Genomic DNA, 21,705 nt, shown 5'->3' with positions numbered 1-21,705 from the left:
GAGTGAATGAGGAATTCCTGTTTAAGTATGGAAATCTGAAATTCATTATATTCTTAAATTGTCGATGTGTGCTGATAATTTTTATGCTATGAATAATGTCTGTGGTCCAGAGTCAATGAACTTGAGACTGCGGTCCTCATTTTAAGGACTTCTTTTAAGACAAGTTTTCCTTCCTGTGCATGTACTGCAGCAGATAAAAATAGATGTTGTGCTAAGCTTGAATCTTTTCAAAATGTTTTCAGTAGAGCTGTTTTTTTAACAGGACAGATTTTAGTTTTGAGATTTTTCAGTGTCTTCAGACTGGAACTCAATAAAAGTTTAGACATAAGCCTAACCTTTCCTCTGTTATATGTGCTCTAAGAATGGCTTGGGGGTCTGTGAAAGTCAATAGGTTGTCTGTCTTTGCATCATCTAGTATGTATTTTTATTTTAATGACTTCTTGGAATGAGTATCAGTGTAGGTAATCACATTTCAAAATATTTTCATGTACAGCATCTTTATTAAATGTCTTTATTAAAATGCTACACTTCTTTCCGCAGAGGTGGGTAGTTCTAGCATGGTTGGTGAATACAGTTTTGAGATGTTTTCCATAGAGATGCTATTAAACAGATTCTGTTTTAGTTCTAAATTATGTGTCAGTTCAGAAGAATCTGCATAAACTAGAATATCTTTTTAGGATCTGATCATGTTTACAGTAATCCTACTGTAAATCATCACCTAATGTGAAAGCATCTGTGGGTTCTGTTTGAGAAGTAACATAGAAAGCTATAAATAATGTTTTCTTTCTTTTTTCTAAAGAGAAAGGAAGATTTCAAAGAACAAACGGACCCTTCAAATGACTTATTTTGTATCAGGAGTTTGGGGAGAGGGAGAACAGACAGGTATTTGGAGCAGATGATGTGTATAAACCATCTCGTTCCTCTGAATAACATGTTGATTAGTATACCCAAGTTGCTTATCTTAGTGGGGCTTAATGTACAAAGAGATAAACTACATGCCATGCTGTATGTGTAATTTAGAAGGCAGCATAAATTTCAGAGCATATATTGAGGGGTTTGGGAGGGTTTTCAGGCATCAATTTAGTCTAAAAACAGTTGCAGAAAGCATTAAAAAGAGAAATAAGAAATCTTATATTTCCATTAACATACAACAAAAGTCTTGAGTCTTTTCTTCAAGGTCTGGCTTGAAAAAAAGAGGTTGATACAGTCTAGTTTGTTTAGTTTAATGACTTGCACATTAACTATGCAGATTTACCAGAAGACTGTATTGTCACAGCCTTATTCATTAAGTCTTTTAAAAAAGTTTAAACCTCTTACTGATTGCACTTGTTTAGACAATACAGTACTGTTAACTACCTAATGTAGTTAATTGGCTGCAAAACAGTTTCAGTATTGTGCGCATTCTCTGATTGACATCCATGAATAAAATATTTTACTAAGTCAGTGAATGAAATAGTGATTTTTCATGCTAATGAGATTATAAAGTATCTGTCTTTAATTTATGCAGCACTGACACTGTTTTTGCAGTTTTAATGATGATATGACACACAGGTTTCTTAGGTAGGGCAAACCAGAGGTATATTATCTTTTTCATTTATATCTTAATAAAACTAATATCTTTATCTTTTTATAGATGTGACTTTCCTAACAGAAGACAAGATATATGAAATTCTTGAACTATGTCGAGAAAAAGAGGATTATTCCCCTTTAATCCGGGTGATTGGGAGAGTGTTTTCTAGTGCTGAAGCACTGGTGCAGAGTTTCCGAAAAACCAAGCAGCACACCAAGGAGGAGCTCAAGTCTCTTCAAGGAAAGGATGAAGACAAAGATGAAGATGAAAAGGAAAAAGCTGCCTGTTCAGCTGCTGCTATGGAAGAGGATTCTGGTGCATCATCATCTTCGTCATCAAGAATAGGTGATAACACACAGGGAGATAATAACCTCCAAAAACTAGGCCCAGATGAAGTGTCTGTAGATATTGAAGCAGTCAGACGGGTCTATGATAGGTTACTTTCTAATGAAAAAATAGAAACTGCCTTTTTAAATGCACTTGTGTACTTGTCACCTAATGTGGAATGTGACTTGACTTACCATAATGTGTACTCTCGGGATCCTAACTATCTGAATTTGTTTATTATCGTTATGGAGAATGGCAATCTTCATAGCCCAGAATATCTGGAAATGGCCCTACCGTTGTTTTGCAAAGCAATGAGCAAACTACCCCTTGCAGCTCAAGCAAAACTGGTCAGATTGTGGTCTAAGTACAGAGCAGATCAAATTCGGAGAATGATGGAAACATTTCAGCAGCTTATTACTTACAAAGTCATAAGCAACGAGTTCAATAGTCGTAACCTAGTGAATGATGATGATGCTGTTGTCGCTGCTTCAAAGTGCTTGAAAATGGTTTACTATGCAAATGTAGTAGGAGGGGATGTGGATACAGATCATAACGAAGAGGAAGATGAAGAACCCATCCCAGAATCAAGTGAACTAACTCTTCAAGAGCTGTTGGGTGAGGAAAGAAGAAATAAAAAAGGTCCTCGAGTAGACCCACTGGAAACTGAACTTGGTGTTAAAACTATAGATTGCAGAAAACCACTTATCCCTTTTGAAGAATTTATTAATGAACCACTGAATGATGTTCTAGAAATGGACAAAGACTACACTTTCTTCAAAGTAGAAACAGAGAATAAATTCTCATTTATGACCTGTCCCTTCATATTGAATGCTGTTACCAAGAACCTGGGATTGTATTATGACAATAGGATCCGGATGTACAGTGAAAGACGCATAACTGTGCTCTACAGCTTAGTTCAAGGGCAGCAGCTCAACCCCTATTTGCGGCTGAAAGTGAGGCGTGATCACATCATCGATGATGCACTTGTCCGGGTAAGTCCCACAGCAACATGGCCTGTGGGTTTGTTGGCTCTGACTCGTGCAAACTACATGGGCTTGGAGTAACTGAAAAGAACTCTGTGTGAGTGCACATGTACTAGATGTCCTCTAGAAGAATCTCAAATAGCGTCATTGTTTGAATTCTAAGCATGGTGCTGAAGACTTCTATGTTCAGCAGAACTATTTCTGCTCAGAGTGGTAGCAGATTTAGATGTTTTGAAGTGTTAAATAGCTCTTATTCCCCATTATCAGATCCTGCACAGATCTTGATGGTGAGAGAGTAACCAACTTCTGTTTCTTTGTCCTCTGCCCTGTCCTGGATCATCTTCTGATGTTAGGGATTTTCAAGTGGAAGTTAGAATTAAAACATTTTAGTTGTGTACTCTTCTTGTGGACATACAACTTCCTAGAAATAAAGCATTATTTTAATTTGGTGTAAATACTAATATGACTGAGAAAGGAAGACAGACCTGTTAATAGCAGAGAAGTGTGAGAGCAGCCTGTTTCTGAATATGCTGACTTTTTAAATTAAAACTTAATGCCATTTCTTCATGCATTTTTGGAAGAGGGGAATCATACAGGATACAAACTATTTTACAGTAAATAGGTCCATATAGGAACCTTAATATGTTCTTCAATTTTAGGTGGTTTTTGTTTTGGTTTGGTTTGGGGTTTTTTTTTGGTGTGGGTTTTTTTTTTTTTTTTTAAACTGGTAATTTTCAAAAACTCATTTTCCTGTATTCTGTTATTAAAGCACAAGGTTTGCAAATTTTTAAATTTACCCATGGCTTTAAAACTTGTCACTGAAGACCTAGAGAGGTTTTGGGGAAATTTTTTGCCTCTCAGCCCCGCTGTTACTTGTAGTTAAATTTGATGACTGTAACTGTCAGTGAAAGTCAATTGTGAGAACCCTAAATGACCTCCTACCTTGATTTTTTTGTATGCCTAGGAATTTCCTGCTGAGTTAGCTGCTTCATGGGAATTGCTGATATTATTACTTGTCAGGGAAACATTTGTCCTCAGTACCAAAAGAAAAAGTGAAATTGCAGTGCAGAAATGACTTTTGTGTGTTAACTTTATATTAGGCGAATAAATATAAAAATACTGTGTACCAGTTTTTTTATTTAAGAATAGTCTTTGTGATTTCACTACCTATCAGACTTACAGTTGTGTCCAGTTACGTTTTGTCATATTACTGTTAATGGAGTTTATTCCTTGAATGTTCAGTGTTGGGCACATAAATACTAGGAAAAAGGGAGGGATAATTCTTTCCCTTAGGAAAGGAAGAAGTAAAAGAGCATAAAAGCTAGTTTTAGGATGTTCTTTTCAATGTCAATTCCAGCAAAGCAAAAGCAAACCTTCCTCTTTATCCGATAATAAGAAGGAAAATCCATAAATAGGAGAAAAGGCATTCTTTTGCATGCTGCTTGTTGTAGAAGTTGAAATCTTTGAGGACAAAAAAAAAATATGTTTAAGTTAAGCATCAGGTTACAGCAGGGCCACAGCAGTCACTGCTGTGCACATCCTTGGCCCGTAGGAAGTTCAGGAAATTTAAATTAGATTAAGCTCAAACATACTAATCTAAATTATGATGCACTTGCTCAGCCTAGCAGCCTGTGTTACATGCCTGGGCAGTTGCCATGGATCCTCCTATGGCTGTTAATTTAAGCTGTCAGAGCATGCTAAATTAAGATGACCTGACTGTCAGAGCCACAAGGAAAGTATGGATTTTAAACTGTTTATTTGGGGACAGAAAATAAAGGGAAAAGATAAAATTGTTCTAAATTCAGATAGTGTGAACTAAACTGTAGTAGTAGCCAGAAAGAACAAGTGCAGCCCAGGCATTTCTCAGAAGTGGAAAATAGATTATATTCAGTAAAATGGAGATGAACACAGACATGCTAAACAAAGTGGAGAAAGGGAGTATGTGCTGTTTCAAAGAGATGTTACAAGGTAGCTGTTGTGGAATGATGTGGATTTAGGGAAAATTTTATTGTAGTGTATGAAGTGGGTACAGAATCCACCTTTTAACTACTGATATGTCTTAACCTTTGATACTAAGTGTCATTGCTCAGTGAATATATTTTAAATATTCCCCAGGAAGTGTTAGTGATAGGAATGCTCTAATGTCACTATTGGCCACAGCATGCCTGTTCTTCTTTCATTTGTTTCTTCTCATTTTAATATCAGAAAGGATGCAGTAGAAATACAGTTGGAAAGCTCAGAGTCTCTTTGAAGAAACTATAAAGTCCCCTTAAGGGTAAAAACGATGATGGAGAGGACATAAACGATGGATGGAGAAGCTGAATGAGAAATACTGTTTTTTCAACTGGTAGCCCCTAGTTTTATTATCAAGAATCAGGCTTAACATATGCAAAATAACATTTTGTTTTCCACACTGTGTACCTTGAGATATGGTGGGTGTCTTTGCCCGGGACCTATAACTCTTCATGAAAGAAAGATCCCTCAAAAGCTAATGGACATAACAGGCATTTTGGTGTGAGCCATGCACAAACCTCAGGAAATCTGTAAGCTGCAGTTGTGCTGGTAGCTGGGAGGTTATTCCAGGGGAGATACTGTTCCATGCTGTTGTCTTTGTCAGAGAGTGCCTGATCTGTTCAAGAATTGCGTGCTGTTGTTACTGGTACTCTTTGTAACTGGTTGGGAAGCAACTTTAGTAATTTTCACAATTATTTCCTAATTGGTCTGAAATAGCTCTGGAGGAAGCTTTTCAGTCTCATGTCCTAAGCCTTAAAACAGTTTGCTCTGTCTCTCATGGGAATCTTAGATGGGTACCATGAGCTTCTGTAGCAGTACTGACAGCATCAAATCTAAGTGAAAGCTGCACTGGATGACTTTGCATCAGGGATGGCTGCAGATTTGGATGTACAGTATTGAACTTAGGAAGAGTCTCACTGAAAAATACCAGAAAGATCTTTCAAAAATAATAATCTTCATTAGTAAAAGCATGTTCTTAGATCTGTTAAGTGACAAAATGTTTCTGAACATGTTTAATATACAGGTAATTAATTATGAGTACCAACATATTTACCCTCAAATTTAATATTTTTAACTTCAGAGGTTTGAATATTTGCAGACTTTTAAAAATTGTAGCTACTACTTATGTCACTAGACCTGTGTCTTCATAGAAAAGTCAGTGAAGACTTTTTTGAGTGTCTATGGAATAACTGATAACTTCCTGATAAAAGCATTTTCAAGAATATTGACTAAAATGAGGTTGGGATAGCCTTTCTCATATTTTCCTTATTGATACTGAATATTTTTCAAACAAAGATATTGATCAGCCTTTGCAATTTCTTGCAAACACACTAAATACTGGCTTTCTGCTAATCAGTTGAGCTGTTAAAGTATTCAAGCTGTTTATCTCCTATCAATACTTAATATTTTAGCTTTTTTAATTCAATATGTATATATTTTTACTTTTTAGACTTCAATAAAGCAAATATGAACACTGGTAAGTGATTTTTTTGTTGCTATTAACAACATAGGACTTTTTTTCCTTTTACTGAGAATTTGAGGCAATACTTTTTGAATACCTTTAAGGCATTATCTTGTTTAAAGCTGCATATTGAGAGAATCTTAGTTCCCTAAAACATATACATCTAAGGAAAAAAATTATTTACAAATTCCTTTTAAATTCCTTCATTCTTTGCACGTATGAAACTTGCCTCAGAGATTTATTTTTCCTTTTTTATTGGAAATGATTTAATGAAACATCTTTCTTTTAGTCTGAAAAGTCACCTGGGGAACAAGGGTAGAATGTTAGAATTTTTAAACTCTTTAGTCCCCACTTCTTTTAAGGAATTCTTGTGTTTTGGAGTTGGTAGCTCAGTTTGCAGTTCCTGAAGGCAACTAACATGCTTTTTTTTAGGTTTAATAGGTTAGCTGTACTGCTCAGTCATGTTGTGTGAGTGTAGTAGTAATGAAAGGAAAAATATCCTTAAATCCTCTCTTCTGCCTTTTCATTCCCTAAGAGCTATTTCTTTCATCCCCTTCTTCTGAATTTACTCTTCCCCCACCCCCATGGCCCAGGTTAAATGTGGCTTTCTTCTCAGGTAGCAGTAATTTAAAGGGGATGAGTTATGACACACAACTTCTGCAAGTGAAAACGTCGTGGATTCCTTCAGCAGAATCAGGCTTGTACTTGGCTTGCAAATTAGAAACTCAATTTGACAAATTTCACATGGAATGCAGATAGCTAGTGGGCAGCAACCCTCTCCTGCTTGCAAGTCTCTGCTGAGTGTATTGATGACCAAAACTCTTCTGTGACACCTGAACCCAGCAGGCAAATTCTCTCCTATATTAGCAGCAAAGTACTTCAGGAGGTTTGACATTGTTTCAGACCACATTGAAGTTTGTGTGTTCAGGTGAAAATGTCAGCTCTGTTAGGCATTGGTTGGATGCAGAGCATGTGACTGTTGATGTGTGCAAGCTCCAAATGCATGAACGGTAAAGTACAGCTGGAGCAAAGGCTGCTTTGTCACTGTAACTATTACTTTCCATGCTGGTTTTTAGAAAAACATGTTGACTGACTTATGTCATGATGTGTCACTGGTACTTTCAAGCTTAAATTAGCTGTGTTCTGTCATTTTTGCTGTCTAGTGTGGAAAGTATTCCTGTCTCTGCCTTAAAGAGAACTTCTACGTTATTATAAGAACTGAAGGTGGTTTGTGATCATTTTTAACTGAATAGAAATTAGTTCAGTTGCCATCAATTTTAAGCAGTTCGCCAAACTCTGATGCTACATTAAGCATTTAAATGCTGTCATATTTCTGTCATTCAGTGAACATTCCTGTCTTTCAGGAAAGCAGTGTTATTCTGTAAACAAAGTAAAATCACCCAGTCTCTTAAATTGTGGTAAATAGTTGTGTTTCAGCAAACAAAATACAGATATTCTTTATGACGTCATCTCTCAGCTTTCAGCTTTTCAATTCATGCAATCTTCTTCTGCTTTAGACATTTTTAGGAATTTTAGGAAGTCCCTGCGTTTTAAGAAGTCCCTGGAAAACGTAATGATTGTTTCAATGACGTGGCCAGTCAAACCATCGTGACAGAAAACAACCTATAAAACTTTGTAAACTCACACAGCTGGGTTGTGTTTATCTAGCAGCATCTATGTTGACACAGTTGAGGTAGCTGTGATTATTATAAACAAACAAAGAAAGGCCCAAAAAAACCCAAGAACCAGACAGCAATAACTGAAGTTCATACTTCCCTTCTATAGAAACACTGCTGCAGTTCTGCTTAAACTCAGTGCCTCCTTACAGTTGTGTTTGCTGCTGTTGCCTGCTGCATTCAGTTTTTATTGTGAAGCATCAGTGTTGACACAGATATTCAAAGGAGCAGCTAAACCCACAACTTTGAGTTGAGCAGCTTAGCAGCATTTTCCTGCTTATAGAATCTACTTCAAGGAGCATCAGTCTTTGCTCAAAATACTGGATTTTGGGTAATCCTTTATCTCTCAACTAAGTCTGTTTCCTTCCTTTTTTTTTTAGGTTGTTTGTGTCAGCCAAAAAATAATTTTGAAATTTCTTTAACTGCTCTATATGTATAAATATGAACACCTTCCTTAGTGCACTTCCATGACACAATAGAGTCTTCACACTATGACATAGGGTTGCTGTCCCAGAAGAAATGCAGAGACAACATATACTTTCTCAGGACTCATGAAGATTCATAAATCATGCAATATATTAAATTACTGGTGGTAAAGACTACAAAGCAAACAAAGTCATGACTGGGGAGGAAAAAACCACAGCTTTATTACTGTTGGTTATAAGTGGAAGGGATCCAAATAAGAGAATTTCTGTTTATCCACCTTGAACATTTAGCCTGTATTTACAGTTTTAAAATAAATGCTAGTTCTCTGTTTTTCAAAAGTTGCAAATTTTACTTGGAACATGGATTAAGCTCCATTGTTGTCCTAGGAAAATAATTTTTTATACAAATGGCTTAGGTGGTACATAACTAAGTTTTTCTGAAAATGTTGTGATTTGCTGATTGAAATATAGACTAATCTCACTTGCTGTCATTATTGGGGTCTTCATGGCTTGCCTTTGTGTTCTTTAACTTAGATTTATATGCTATGAAGTTACATTCCCTCTCTTTCCAAATGTAGTTTTCAATACCAGGTAGTTTTCTCCACATGCTCCTTTTGCATGGGGTACTTCAAAGTCTTCAAACCCATTATGATAACCCCCCTAAATCTGTAACATCCTGCCCTGCTGTACTGCTTGGATCTTGTCTGGCTGGCTTGGCAGTTAGCAGAAGAAAATGTGTCTTGCCAGTGGTGTGATTTTGTGAGTTGATAGTGTCATTGATGCTACCTTTATGTTCTCTGTTCTGTTCCTTTTTTACTTTACACTTCTGTAGTAAAATTCTGGGCTGTAAAGAGTGTTGGCATGTGTGGATAAGGTAGGGGAGTGAAATAAAAAGTAAGGTTTAGCATGTTAAGGACACCTGCTGGTAAGTACAATTTGCAGTAACCCACATCAGAGGCAAATCTCACAAGTAATATGGTCTTGGTAGAAGAGTATACAGGTCCATCTGTGCTTTAATTTACTGCTGTTGAGTTTTCTTTGCTACATAGGTATGTTTAATCTAATTGTGCTGCATATGTATAACCAGTGTGTTTATGCTTTTAAGTAGCATATTTCTTACCAGCTGCAAAATATCCTTGCTTAACTTTTGATTTACATAAAGGGTACATTTTTGGTGTAAGCAAGTGAAGGACCTGGCAATGTGCACTCACAGCCCAGAAATCCAACCATACCCTGGGCTGCATCAAAAGCAGCATGGCCAGCAGCAGGTCAAGGGAGGTGACTGTCCCCTTCTACTCTACCCCTGGAGTGCTACATCCAGCTCTGGGTCCCCAGCATAAAAAGGATGTAGACCTGTTGGGTTGAGGCAAGAGGAGGGATGCAAAAATGATCAGAGAGCTGGAGCACCTCTCCTATAAAGACAGGCTGGGAGAGTTGGGGTTGCTCAGCCAAAGAGAAGCTCCTGGAAGACCTTATAGAAACTTCCAGCACCTAATGTGGGCTGATGAGAACTGGAGAGGAAGTTTTTACAAGGGCATGTAGTAATGGGACAATGGCAAATGACCTGATATGATAGAGGAGAGGTTTAGATTAGATATTCAGAAGAAACTCTTTGCTGCGAAGGTGGTGAGGCACTGCAGTAGGTTGCCCAGGAAAGCTGGCAGTGTCCCATCCCTGGAACTATTTAAGGCCATGCTAGATGAGGCTTTGAGCAAGCTGGTTTACTGGAATGTGTCCCAGCCCATGGCAGAAGGGTTGGAACTAGATGATCTGTCCAGGTCCCTCCCAACCCAAACTATTTTGTGATTCTGTGGCCTCTAATGGCCGTTATATAGTCTTGAAACCCTTGTAAAATGTCAGACTTCCTATTTGGTCTTAACTGAATTTTCACTTTCATAGCAGCAGTGCAGTAGATCTGTTTAAAGACACTGAAGAAATAAGAGCAAGAGAGTTTTGAGACTTCATTAGGATCAAGAAGAGGGAGTTGATTTGACTGTAATACTAGTGTCTTTTTTGTTTTTAGGTTTTTTTCCCCAGCTCTTTGTTTGAGAGATGCAACTACTCATCAAAGGCTTGTTTTCTGTCTCCCCCTCTGAAAACATATCTGTGTAATCCCTTCACAAAGCCGTTTATTGTCAAGGATGTAGATCATATTGCAGAATCTTCATTGTCAGATGAATTTAATTATCCCAGTAATACATCTTGTTTTCTTCCTTTTTCTGTGAATTGTGTGCAACACAATCATAACTTGTTTTAAATAAGTGCTTAAAAGAATAGAAATGGAGAATGCTAACAGCCAGTGAGCTTTAATGGGCTGACAGATCAGTTCTGGTAAGTTTCTTGCTGTTAATCCCCAGATTGTAAAACATGTTTAGAGTGGTTTAGACTTACTATTGATTTCTCTTATTTTACTGTTGTGATTTGTGCTTGCTTTCTTCTTAAATTTGGAGGGTGCTTTTGGTTTCATTATTTGATACTAAACTATGCTAGTAAACGGATTTACTAATGAAATATTTCTCTCTTCACTCAATAGCTAGAGATGATTGCCATGGAAAATCCTGCAGACTTGAAGAAGCAATTGTATGTTGAATTTGAAGGAGAGCAAGGGGTAGATGAAGGAGGTGTTTCCAAAGAATTTTTTCAACTGGTTGTGGAAGAAATCTTCAATCCAGATATCGGTATGTGTTCTAATAATTTACTGATTAACAGATTTTTCTCACAAAAGGTTGGCCTGGATGTTCTTCCAGACTGGATTTTTCTATGCTTATGTTTTCTATATCCACTGCTCCTTCTCTCTGAAGCTCTCCAGATTCACTGATGGTCAGGAGAGTATTTGTTGCACATTGAGGCTCACTATGTTGTCAGCAGTCATCCTCCTAAAGGCAAAATGATGGAAGGAGTAACTGTGTATAGTTAATGAGACCCATCCTTATTTATTTAGATATAAATCAGGGTTTCTTTGCAGGGTTCCTTTGTCTGTTCTCTCACATTTCTCCTCACTTTGCTTTGTGATTAGCTTCTGGAATTAGTAATCAAACCAAAGGGGAAGAGCTTCTGCAATAAAGCAAGAGTAGGACTATGGGAGTTTTTTAGTTACTTCCTCCACTTCCTCCAGCTTAATAAATCTGATAGTCTCAGTTCTGCAGATCCAAAGTGTCACAGCAGTGTCAAATTTGATTGTAGTTAAAGAACCAAAAGTAATTTGATATATTAGAGCCAAAATTTTACATTTGTGTTTCAGCAGTCATACTTCCATCATATTCTTTTTTCCCTTACTCCCTGCACCAATCATTTATGCAAGGACATGCCTCTTTTAGTGTGCAGCTTGTCTGCTACTCTGAAAAGATGAAAATGTTATAAAATTATAAGAATACTTCATGTTAGAATAGAAATGAGACCTGCCAGGTTCCTATACTAATTTTGCATTTTATGTGAAATAGGATGTTACATTGTATTTCCTGTAATAACTCCCATTAAAGAAGCCTAATAGCTCATGGCTGTTAATTTGGTTTCACTGGACTGTTTTAAAAGATAAAGCTGATGTTCTTAGTTTTGTAGTGTAGAAAATTGATGAAAATACAAAGAAATCTATTTTGACTGGACTAGAAAGGAGGTATCAGTATCAAGTACCCAGAATCAGTAGCAAAAATCTGAACCTTGGCACTTGCTCTTCACCATATGCAAGCCAGTTCTTATAACAAGGGGTACAGAACCATAGACAAGTCTTACTCACTCTGAAAAATGCTATTAACTTAGAGAGATTTGGAATCTGAATTAGCTTACTTTGAAGTATGGCAAAATAAATAACTCTGAGTACTTAGATTGATGAAATTTTATTTTCAATGCAAAGTAAATACGTTTTCAACCTGAGTTTATCCAAACAGAAGTTGAGTGGGTGTATTGAAATACTCTTTATTTAATAATGCTAAAGTGTGCCTAAGCTAAGATCCAAGCAGTGTGTATATACTCCCTGCATTTAAAGATAGGTAATATATTAGATGTGCAGGCATGTTTTAAGTTTTACTTCTGTATTAAAAATGTAAAAAAGTATGTACACATTGTACACATTTTGTATTCATAGTAATTCTGAGGGGGAAGCTTTTTAGTGGCTTTTGGCATTAATGTGTAATAGCAGAAAATGTAGCTTTTATTCAGTGTGTGTGTGTGTATGTATAGGTGTACATATATGCATTGCAGTATAGCATTTCATATATGCACCAGATATACCACATGTGACTATTGTTGATTTATAAATGCATTCTTTACCTGAGAAAACAAAGGACATCCTTTAAGTGGAATTTAAAATGTCTGTCTTCCATAGGTATATTTGGAGAGAGGTATATTGTTATTATAGTTTCTTTGACTTTTTGAGTATTTTGATATTCAACTACCTTAAAGTTTTACTCAAATGAAGGAATAACTCAGAAAAAATACTGGTAAAGGTATTCCATGGTAATGGGGAAGAAGTGATAACTTCATATAACTTCAAGGACAATTGTTTTCCCCTTCTTGCAGATTCCAGCTTCTTCTGGTTTTCATTGTGATTTTAATGTATTGTAGTCTTAATTTTGGTAAGGGAGTAAAATACTGTATTACACCTTAAAGTGTTTCCAGATGTGAATCTGAGTAAACTGTTGATGGTTCATTATTAGACGTTTGCTGGCATTTTTTGTTTTGACAGTTCACTTTTCCATCATATTCCAAAAAGCTCAAGTCACTGCTTTACATACCAGCAATCCAGAAGTTACTTCAGTCAGTTCAGAAAATGGCATACAGGATTCTATATAATGTTATCCTATATATGCCTGAGTTGCTCATCCATTTTTGATTTCCAGTTGCCTTATCTGATGGGTCAGTCTGTTATTTGTGTTCTCCCCTAATGGCTGACCCATCCCTAGTCACTTACTGAGATACATAATCCATTCTGGGGAATAGCCACAGTCCGAATGAACTTGCAGTTTATTGCCTTACATGGAATCAGGAAAGAGTCTTTATCTCTTGACTGAAGATGGTATTTTCAGTCTTTAGAGTAATTTTGTGTTCATGTGGCTTTGAAATCAGTTTGTACATCTGCATAGGTTGTAAGCAAGCATATTTTTTAAGAACTGACAAGATAAATACTTGTGGCTAATGTAGTTGATACTCTTCACATGGATCTCATGTGGTATGTTGAGAATAAGGAGCCTGGGGCAGTTTTTCTTAGGCTCTGCCAGAAAATCTTGACAGCTATACAAGCAACAAGTGATTGGGACTGGATTACCTGTCCAGGGTGATCTCTATCTCACCTTAAGTCTATGGGGTTTGCATTTATCTTGCTTCAGTATCTAGTCAGGTAAGCAATGTATTTTATTGTGGATTTAATTTATATATAAATAATATTATAATATTATAAATAATATATAAATCATTTATAGTTTCATAAGCAAGAACTATCTTGTATCTTGCTACAGCTAAAAGGGTAAGGAGCTCTGCCTGTCTCTTGTCTTCACCTTCACATTTTCTCCCTGCGGCTTCTGACATGTGCCAGTTCAGCTGTTTTTTGAACATGCTCATGAGCTGGGCAGGAAATTGGTCTCCTGAAATAGTGAACTGAATGAGAGAAGCAAAACCCTTTAGACAGTGACAAGCTGTTAAAATTGCAACCCCTTCTGTGAGGCCATAGTCCATTTTTCTCTCAAGATGTGTTTAATAGCTGCACTAACAATGGTCCTTGAAACAAGCAAACAAATCTGTTGGGCATCTAACTCTAAAATCATGGGTGATGGTCAATCCTTGCTGCATCATCACAGCTTCTAATTAAGTAGTAGGGATGCATCTAGCCCTGTTCCTTTGCAGGAACTGGCCTTTGAGGAAAGGCTGTCACTTTTTGTAATTAGAGTCCTGCAGGATTGTTTCATCCACATGTTTTTGACTGTGTTGTTTTCTTGTACTGAGGTATTTATCAAAGTCACAATCACTGTTATCAGTGTGCTGATGGTTCCTCAGTAGAGGAGGGGATGCAAGCTTGTGTACATGCAGCTTCAGTGAGTGTTGCAGGATATTGTATCACAGTTCTCTTGCACACTTTTAGTGGTTATGTAACAGTGTTTAGAGCAGCTCCAGACACCCTAAGGTAAGTAGTTTCTCTTTGCCATTGAATTCAGTATAATGTTAAGTTAAACATGTCTTAAAGGCTAGTGCAAATGGGTTTATAATGGTATGTTTTATGTGCCATTTTTATTGAATTGTAACCATAATTGTTCAATTTTTTTTTTTTTTAATTTTTTTTTAACAGGGATGTTCACATATGATGAGTCTACAAAACTGTTCTGGTTTAATCCGTCCTCTTTTGAAACTGAGGGTCAGTTTACCCTGATTGGCATAGTACTGGGACTGGCTATTTACAACAATTGTATCCTGGATGTACATTTCCCCATGGTTGTCTACAGGAAGCTAATGGGCAAAAAAGGAACTTTCCGTGATCTGGCAGACTCTCATCCTGTAAGTTCCTTGTGCTTCGAATTAAATAGTGCATTTTCCGTGCAATAATTTAATCTATATTTCGATTAAGCACAAGATCACTGTCATAAATTAAAGTGAAATAATCAGTGACTTGTGTTAAGAGTCTGTATTTGTTAAAATAAATTCATAAGCAAGAAAACTTCTTGCTACATTTGGTTTGGAGGAGGCAAAATTGTAACATCAATGAATAGGGCTCAGTATCAATAAAGCTTTTTTTTTTTTTTTTTTTTTGCTACATAAACTCTCAAATGTTACTGAGAATTATTAATCATAAACAAGCATGTCTCTTCCCAAAGAGACTTCAAAAATGGGCTGTTTATAGCTATTCGTAGAAGTAAATTTCTACCAAAAACAAGTGCAAGTAAGAGTAAACATGCAAAGGTGTTGATATTCTTCCCGGTTTTTGTCTAAAGCAAGAGACAGATGAGGCAGTTCATGAATATCCCTATAGTTAATGAATATCCTATCAGAGCAGTGATCAGGGTCCATCTTCACACACCCATTTCCAGCCAGTGGCTGCACACAAGCACTGAGCTGTACATGTGCTTTATTAGATACAGCACACAAGTGTGTGTGCAGGATGTCTTGGCCCTGCTCCACTTGCAATCACAGATCACCACTGGCTTCCCCTCATGTTGCTGGTAGGAGTTGTTAGCAAGCTTCATTTTGTTTCAAACGATGGGACACTTCTCTTTTATAAGCAGTTATACAAAATCTTCATCTTTTCAAAAAAGATAAATGATACTGTCTGTTGGCTTTCATGTTTGAAAATGAGGTATTTTTAATCAAAAAATACATTATCTGGTCTGTTTTGGATGGCTATGTACAACAGTATGCCAGATTCGACCAGTTTCTCTGTATAATGTTGAGAAATAGTTTCCTCTAACTTTATTACATACTCAAATCTTTTTGTGACCAGAAAAACATGAATGTATTTCTATGGAACATGGAACAGGGCAGTCAGGGCATTTCCTAATTTTTCTTCCCTGCTGTTATGTTTCTCCGCTAACACCGATGCCGATTTCTTTTTAAAATAATCCTTTCTTAACCCTTCGTATTCTCATATGACTTAAACACTTCAGAGCTTCTGAAACCCCAGATGAAGTTCACAGTAGTCAAGCCTTCTAATGCTGTAGAGCATGAAGAATAGGATGTTCACCAGCCCTCACCACCAATGGTTCCAAGTCCAGTGATTTTTCAGTGCAAGGTCCTTTTTAAAGGTTCTGTGGAAGAATCAAAAACACACAGATAGTGAGATGTTGAGGCTTACATGTTAACTTTCATATTTCAGCTTAAACACTGGGGGGAAATTTATTTTTTGTACTTCACTATAAAAATACAGTTGCACACAGTTGTCACTTCCACCTTCACTTTGTATTATTTAGCCTCTATGCCTCTATTGCAGCCAAATAATTATCCCTTTGCTGCATAGGCTTTGGTTTCCAGGAGAGTATTGGGCTTTTCCTAAGGCATAGCAGGAAGGAAAGCAGGTTGCCTCTTTGAATAGAGCAAACTCTTACAGGTAATTTCAGATTCCACTTGGTAAATTCTGATCAAATTTGTGATTTTTTATTTTTGATTCATAAATATCTTCTTATGTTAAAGACTGCCCCATCTGTGTTGCTTCAGGATTGCTTCTTAGTTGGCTTCAATTTTAAACAATAAGTAGAAGATAAAAGCCTACTGTCTGAATTTTATCTGACATAAAATACAGGGGTTTCTTTGATTTTTAACTCATAAATGTTCCCCTTACTAGTGTAACATATTCTGGATGCCTAAGGTAAAGACAGAATCAAAAAACTTAAGAAGATGTTACTAAAAGCTGTTAAACTGCAGGTTTGACCATTGCATTTTGGAAGACTGGTAGGTACTAAAAGGCTCTTTTAAGGAAGGTATCACTGATTGCCATGTTTCTTTTTTATCTTAATATCTTCTGTTGATTCTGTTTACAGATCCTGAGCTTAATAAATAATTGTTTGGACTGCTATGGGAGATTTTTAGGTGACTTGTGTCATAGAATATAACAACCTTCAGTATCACCTGAGGCAGGTGGTTTCCTGTCTTCTTGTATTACTCAGTGGAATCTATCAAAGCTTACTTTTGACAGATATGTATTTCTTATTCTTTTAGGTTCTGTATCAGAGTTTGAGAGACTTACTGGAGTATGAAGGAAGCGTGGAAGATGATATGATGATAACGTTTCAAATATCTCACACGGACCTCTTTGGCAATCCAATGATGCATGATTTAAAGGAAAACGGTGATAAAATTCCTATTACAAATGAAAACAGAAAGGTACACTCAGCTTTTTAAACAGACTCTGGAGTTCTTTGATATACTGTATGTAGAATTATGTAGAACCCTACAAAGGTTTGGTCTCACTTATAATTTTTAAGTTTAAAAGGCTTTTAAAATTCCCATAGCACACAGAGTGGTTGTGAACAGAAAAGGCTTCTGTTAAAGAATGCATTGATGCATGGATATGTAGCTTCTGGGTGGGATGTTAGATCTGTTTGAGCAGTATTTGAGACTTGTTCTTTTGTGTTGCTGAATAAAAGCTGAGCTCAGATAATCTGCATAGAATTACAGAATTATATGTATTTTGGGGTCTTGTGTTTTTGGGAGGTACTTCAAGTGGCATGTGTTGAAGCACTAAGCTTTTTGGGGTTTATTTCCTTGCAGGAATTTGTCAATCTGTATGCTGACTATATACTCAATAAATCAGTAGAAAAGCAGTTCAAAGCCTTTCGGAGAGGATTCCACATGGTGACCAATGAATCTCCTTTGAAGTATTTATTTAGACCAGAGGAAATTGAATTGCTTATTTGTGGAAGTAGGGTAAGAATTTCGAATATACACTAGACAGTGGAGCTTTTTTTTGATCCTGATTATATAATTATTGGTCATCTTTAAAAATATCATCTTCTTACAGAATTTAGATTTTCAAGCACTAGAAGAAACTACAGAATATGATGGTGGCTATACAAGAGACTCTCTTATTATTAGGTAATTTTTTCTAATTTTGTAAAGATAAAAACACATCATCTGCTTGTTTCCTTCCTAATGATTTTAATATTTATTATTAAGATTATAAATAAGATTTATTATTTTTGTAGTACTAGAGATGCAAATGTCTTATGTGTAATTTCACTTTCCTCAAGTATTGTCATTAGAGAAGAGGACATGGTATAAGCATTGTTGAATAAATATATTTCCTTAGGAAACAGGAATAATAAAATAGCTGCAGAACACAGCCAATTTAATGTTTAAAGACAGTAAAACTGCAGTGTTTAGTAATATTTCTGATTTCAATTTCTGAATCTCATTTATTGGTAAATACATTCTGAGAGTTTTGGTTTATGAATGCAACTTGTAAACTTGATGTTAAGACTGATTAGAATTCTTACACCTAAAAACTCAATTACTTTTGAAATTCTTATTTATACCAAAGAAAGTTTACAGTTTGTTTACTTTTTAAATTTCTTCTTTGATAGGGAATTCTGGGAAATAGTCCATTCATTTACAGATGAACAGAAAAGACTATTCTTACAGTTTACAACAGGCACAGACAGAGCCCCTGTGGGAGGACTTGGAAAGTTAAAGATGATCATAGCCAAAAATGGCCCAGATACAGAGAGGTAAAAAAAAAAAAAAAAAAAAAAATCTATGTTTTGCTTGTTGTTTTTATAAATGGAAGTGAATTCTGTGCCTTTAAATTATTAACCTAGTTAAATCTGAAAGTTGAATCTATAAGAAAAGTTTATTTTCTTCAGATTCATTATTTTTGGACTTGTAAAATAGAGAAGTATTTCTTTTGCACGTTCCAAGATCTGAATTCTTGTATTTTTTGTCCCACAGGTTACCTACATCTCACACATGCTTTAATGTACTTTTGCTTCCGGAGTACTCAAGCAAAGAAAAGCTTAAAGAAAGATTATTGAAGGCCATCACATATGCCAAAGGATTTGGCATGCTGTAATAAGTATAACAAAAGGGATTAAAAAATGATGGTGATGATGTCCCTGTCCAAAAAGGCCATAAGATAGTGAGCTACAGTAGTCACCTGTGTTTGTGCCTCCCTTCTTTACTGGGGACATTGGGCTGGAACAGCAGATTTCAGCTGCTTATATGAACAAAATCTTTATTTTTTCTTTTAGCGTGAAAGTGTTACATATTCTTTCACTTGTATGTACAGAGAGGTTTTCCTGAATATTTATTTTAAGGGTTAAATCACTTTTGCTTGTGTTTATTACTGCTTGAAGTTGAGCCTTTTTGAGTATTTACAAGAAAACAAACTGTACTCTCCCAAGGAAAATATTGCCATCATTTGTAGACCATGTAACCTTCAAGTATGTGCTATATTTTTGTCCCTGTATCTAATCAAATCAAGAACTGTACTTTTTGAAGAGTTTGCTTTTGAAACTTGAAGTCTTGAAAAACAGTGTGATGCAATTACTGCTGTTCTAGCCCCCAAAGAGTTTCTGTGCAAAATCTTAAGAATCAATAAAGATGGAAGGGAGAACTTGGAATGTTAAATTGCAGCCTTGAGAACTTTACTTTAGTCACAGCACAACAATTAAAATTCATTTCACTATATGTTGTCTTCACATGTCTTGTAATAAACTGTGTTTTTAATTAGGAAACATTTCTTAGCATATGAAAGGGTAGAAATTTTAGTTACTTTTTTAAAAAAATAAGTTTACTGGGGAAAGTGCATTTTCAACTGAACAGCTTTAGAGTAGGGAGTGAAGTGTCTGGAAAAAAGATAGGAAGTTTTTGCTATATTATAAACAAAGCATGTGGAAGTGCACTTAAAATGAAGTTCTATTCTTAATTGCCTATCATGTTGACATTTAAAATAGACAATCCAAAGTCTTCCCTACGTGTTATGTCATCATCATTTAATGAATCATTTTTCCTACCTATCAAGGCACATGATCAGTGTTGCACCATAGTCTAAAGGGATGGCTACTGTGTTTTAATCTCATCTAACAATAAGAAAATTGAACAATATTAAACGTGAGGCCTACTTCATGTTGTACACTTCCAACCATTAAATGAACTGTTAGAAAGTAAGTACTAAGGTTATGTTCATCTACTACATAAAGTATTCAGTAGGTTTTTAATTTAACTCTACAGATCATATCAGAAATAAATCCTTTACCTTTCTTAGTCTGTGTTTAATGTTAATTTCTCCTGTTGCAATATACAATGAAGGGATTCTGCATTTATAAGTGCAGATGTAACTGGCATATCTCTTTTCCAATACAAGCTGCAGCAGGTGTGCAGAGCTGAGCTTGTGCCTTGACAATTGCTATAACTGGCTACTACCGATCAAACCCGTGACTGTGTGGAATTGGCATTAAAAGGCTTAGTTTTGAAATCATTGGAAAAAGAAAAGATGTCTTTCAGGACTATTTTAATAAATTCTTTCTAGTAATAGAAACAGACAACTGTTATGTAACTATGATGCTGAATAAAACAATGACCTTTTTTCACCATGGTTCAGTGAAAAAGAAAACAAGTTTCTTACTTTGATAAATTAGATATTAAATGGTTTGATTAGACATTGTTGTAGTACTGCATAATTTGAGGGTTGCAAGTACGGAAAGCTCTCCACAAGTGAACTGTAGTGATGTTCTCCTCTCAAATTCAAGGCAATGCCAGATGGCCTGGACACATGGGACTGAAATTTACAGGGGAGGGATAGATGCTGTCGTCTGGCTTTTGATCTCAGAGGTGGCCCTTAGGGCCTGCCCTCTTGTATGTCCACCTTGTTGTATGTCCCAGAGGAGGAAAACACAAGATACCCTGCCTCTCAGTGTAGTGGTTGACAACAGTGCCTGCTGAGCCCTTCAAGTTTGGAGCAACTCTTACTGTAGGTGGTAAGAACACTTGCCGAGTGCCTTAAGGTTATTCACTACAAGCACGAACACATCATGATACTGCTGTGTGGTATGTACTGTGTTCACAGTCTAATGTGTTAAGCTCTATCCCTGTAACTCTTACACTAATTCAGCTGTGGTTTGTGGTTGCACTCAGCTGACAGGTATATGTGATTCATGTTGGGGTTTTTTATATAGGTCTAAAAGCTGTGCAGACAGCATAAATGGATAGCAATACAAACTTCTCTTAACTCAGTTGTTGACATTGTAAATATGCTCTTTCTGTTTTCCTTTAGCATTAAGATTAAAATAATACATAATGGCATTGGCCTTCAAAAGCATAAGTTGTTTTTCAAGGAATCATTTTCAGGTAAGATATAAGTACTTAATATTTGACTGATTTGTTATGTAAATATATACTGCCTCCCCCCAGTTACCACTGTATTGAAACCTTATCTCCTTAGGGCTAGTGTAAGTGCACTAGTTGTTCAGCAGCACCAGTTGATAAGGTTTAAAATAAATAAATCTTGAAGTCTTATATGCAGGCTGCATTCCTGTCCTACAGAAGTTTCAGTCAGTGTTCTGTTTGAAGGAGAAAATGTCATTTTAAGTTGGGTTTGGTTTGGAGGTTTTTTCTGGGCTCCTGGCACACCTGAAATGTCTTTCACAGTGTCTAGCAAAGTTAAGGTCTACAAAACTTGGAGACTTAAGTGTACTTACGTGTCATGGAAATATTTCTCTTCAATGAGACAGAAGATTCCTCTTCCAAGGCAGTAGTCTGATGCCAGTGTGGTGGTGTTCTCTCCACAGGGTGTCTTCAATATATTGACAAGAAAATGTTTCGGACATCTCAGCACTGCCTC

At 36.2% G+C, this 21,705-nt stretch overlaps 1 protein-coding gene across 6 annotated transcripts in view; it reads left to right on the top strand.

Moving 5' to 3' along the window:
• Positions 1 to 21,380, top strand: part of UBE3A (ubiquitin protein ligase E3A) — a 54,305-nt gene extending 32,925 nt beyond the window's left edge. For all 6 annotated transcript variants that reach the window (XM_053934403.1, XM_053934402.1, XM_053934400.1 and 3 more), the window contains 8 exons: positions 1,634 to 2,889; positions 10,990 to 11,134; positions 14,731 to 14,936; positions 17,088 to 17,252; positions 17,640 to 17,795; positions 17,890 to 17,963; positions 18,452 to 18,595; positions 18,816 to 21,380. In XM_053934403.1, coding sequence (XP_053790378.1) covers positions 1,634 to 2,889; positions 10,990 to 11,134; positions 14,731 to 14,936; positions 17,088 to 17,252; positions 17,640 to 17,795; positions 17,890 to 17,963; positions 18,452 to 18,595; positions 18,816 to 18,936 — 2,267 coding nt within the window. In that variant the 3' untranslated portion in view covers positions 18,937 to 21,380. The remainder of the gene's footprint in view (positions 1 to 1,633; positions 2,890 to 10,989; positions 11,135 to 14,730; positions 14,937 to 17,087; positions 17,253 to 17,639; positions 17,796 to 17,889; positions 17,964 to 18,451; positions 18,596 to 18,815) is intronic.
• The last annotated feature ends 325 nt before the right edge of the window (positions 21,381 to 21,705 follow it).

This window comes from Vidua chalybeata, chromosome 2 (genome assembly GCF_026979565.1).
Source record: "Vidua chalybeata isolate OUT-0048 chromosome 2, bVidCha1 merged haplotype, whole genome shotgun sequence".
NCBI lineage: Eukaryota > Metazoa > Chordata > Aves > Passeriformes > Viduidae > Vidua > Vidua chalybeata.
Note: the sequence above shows the minus strand (reverse complement) of the source record. Positions and strands in the feature narration are given on the sequence as shown.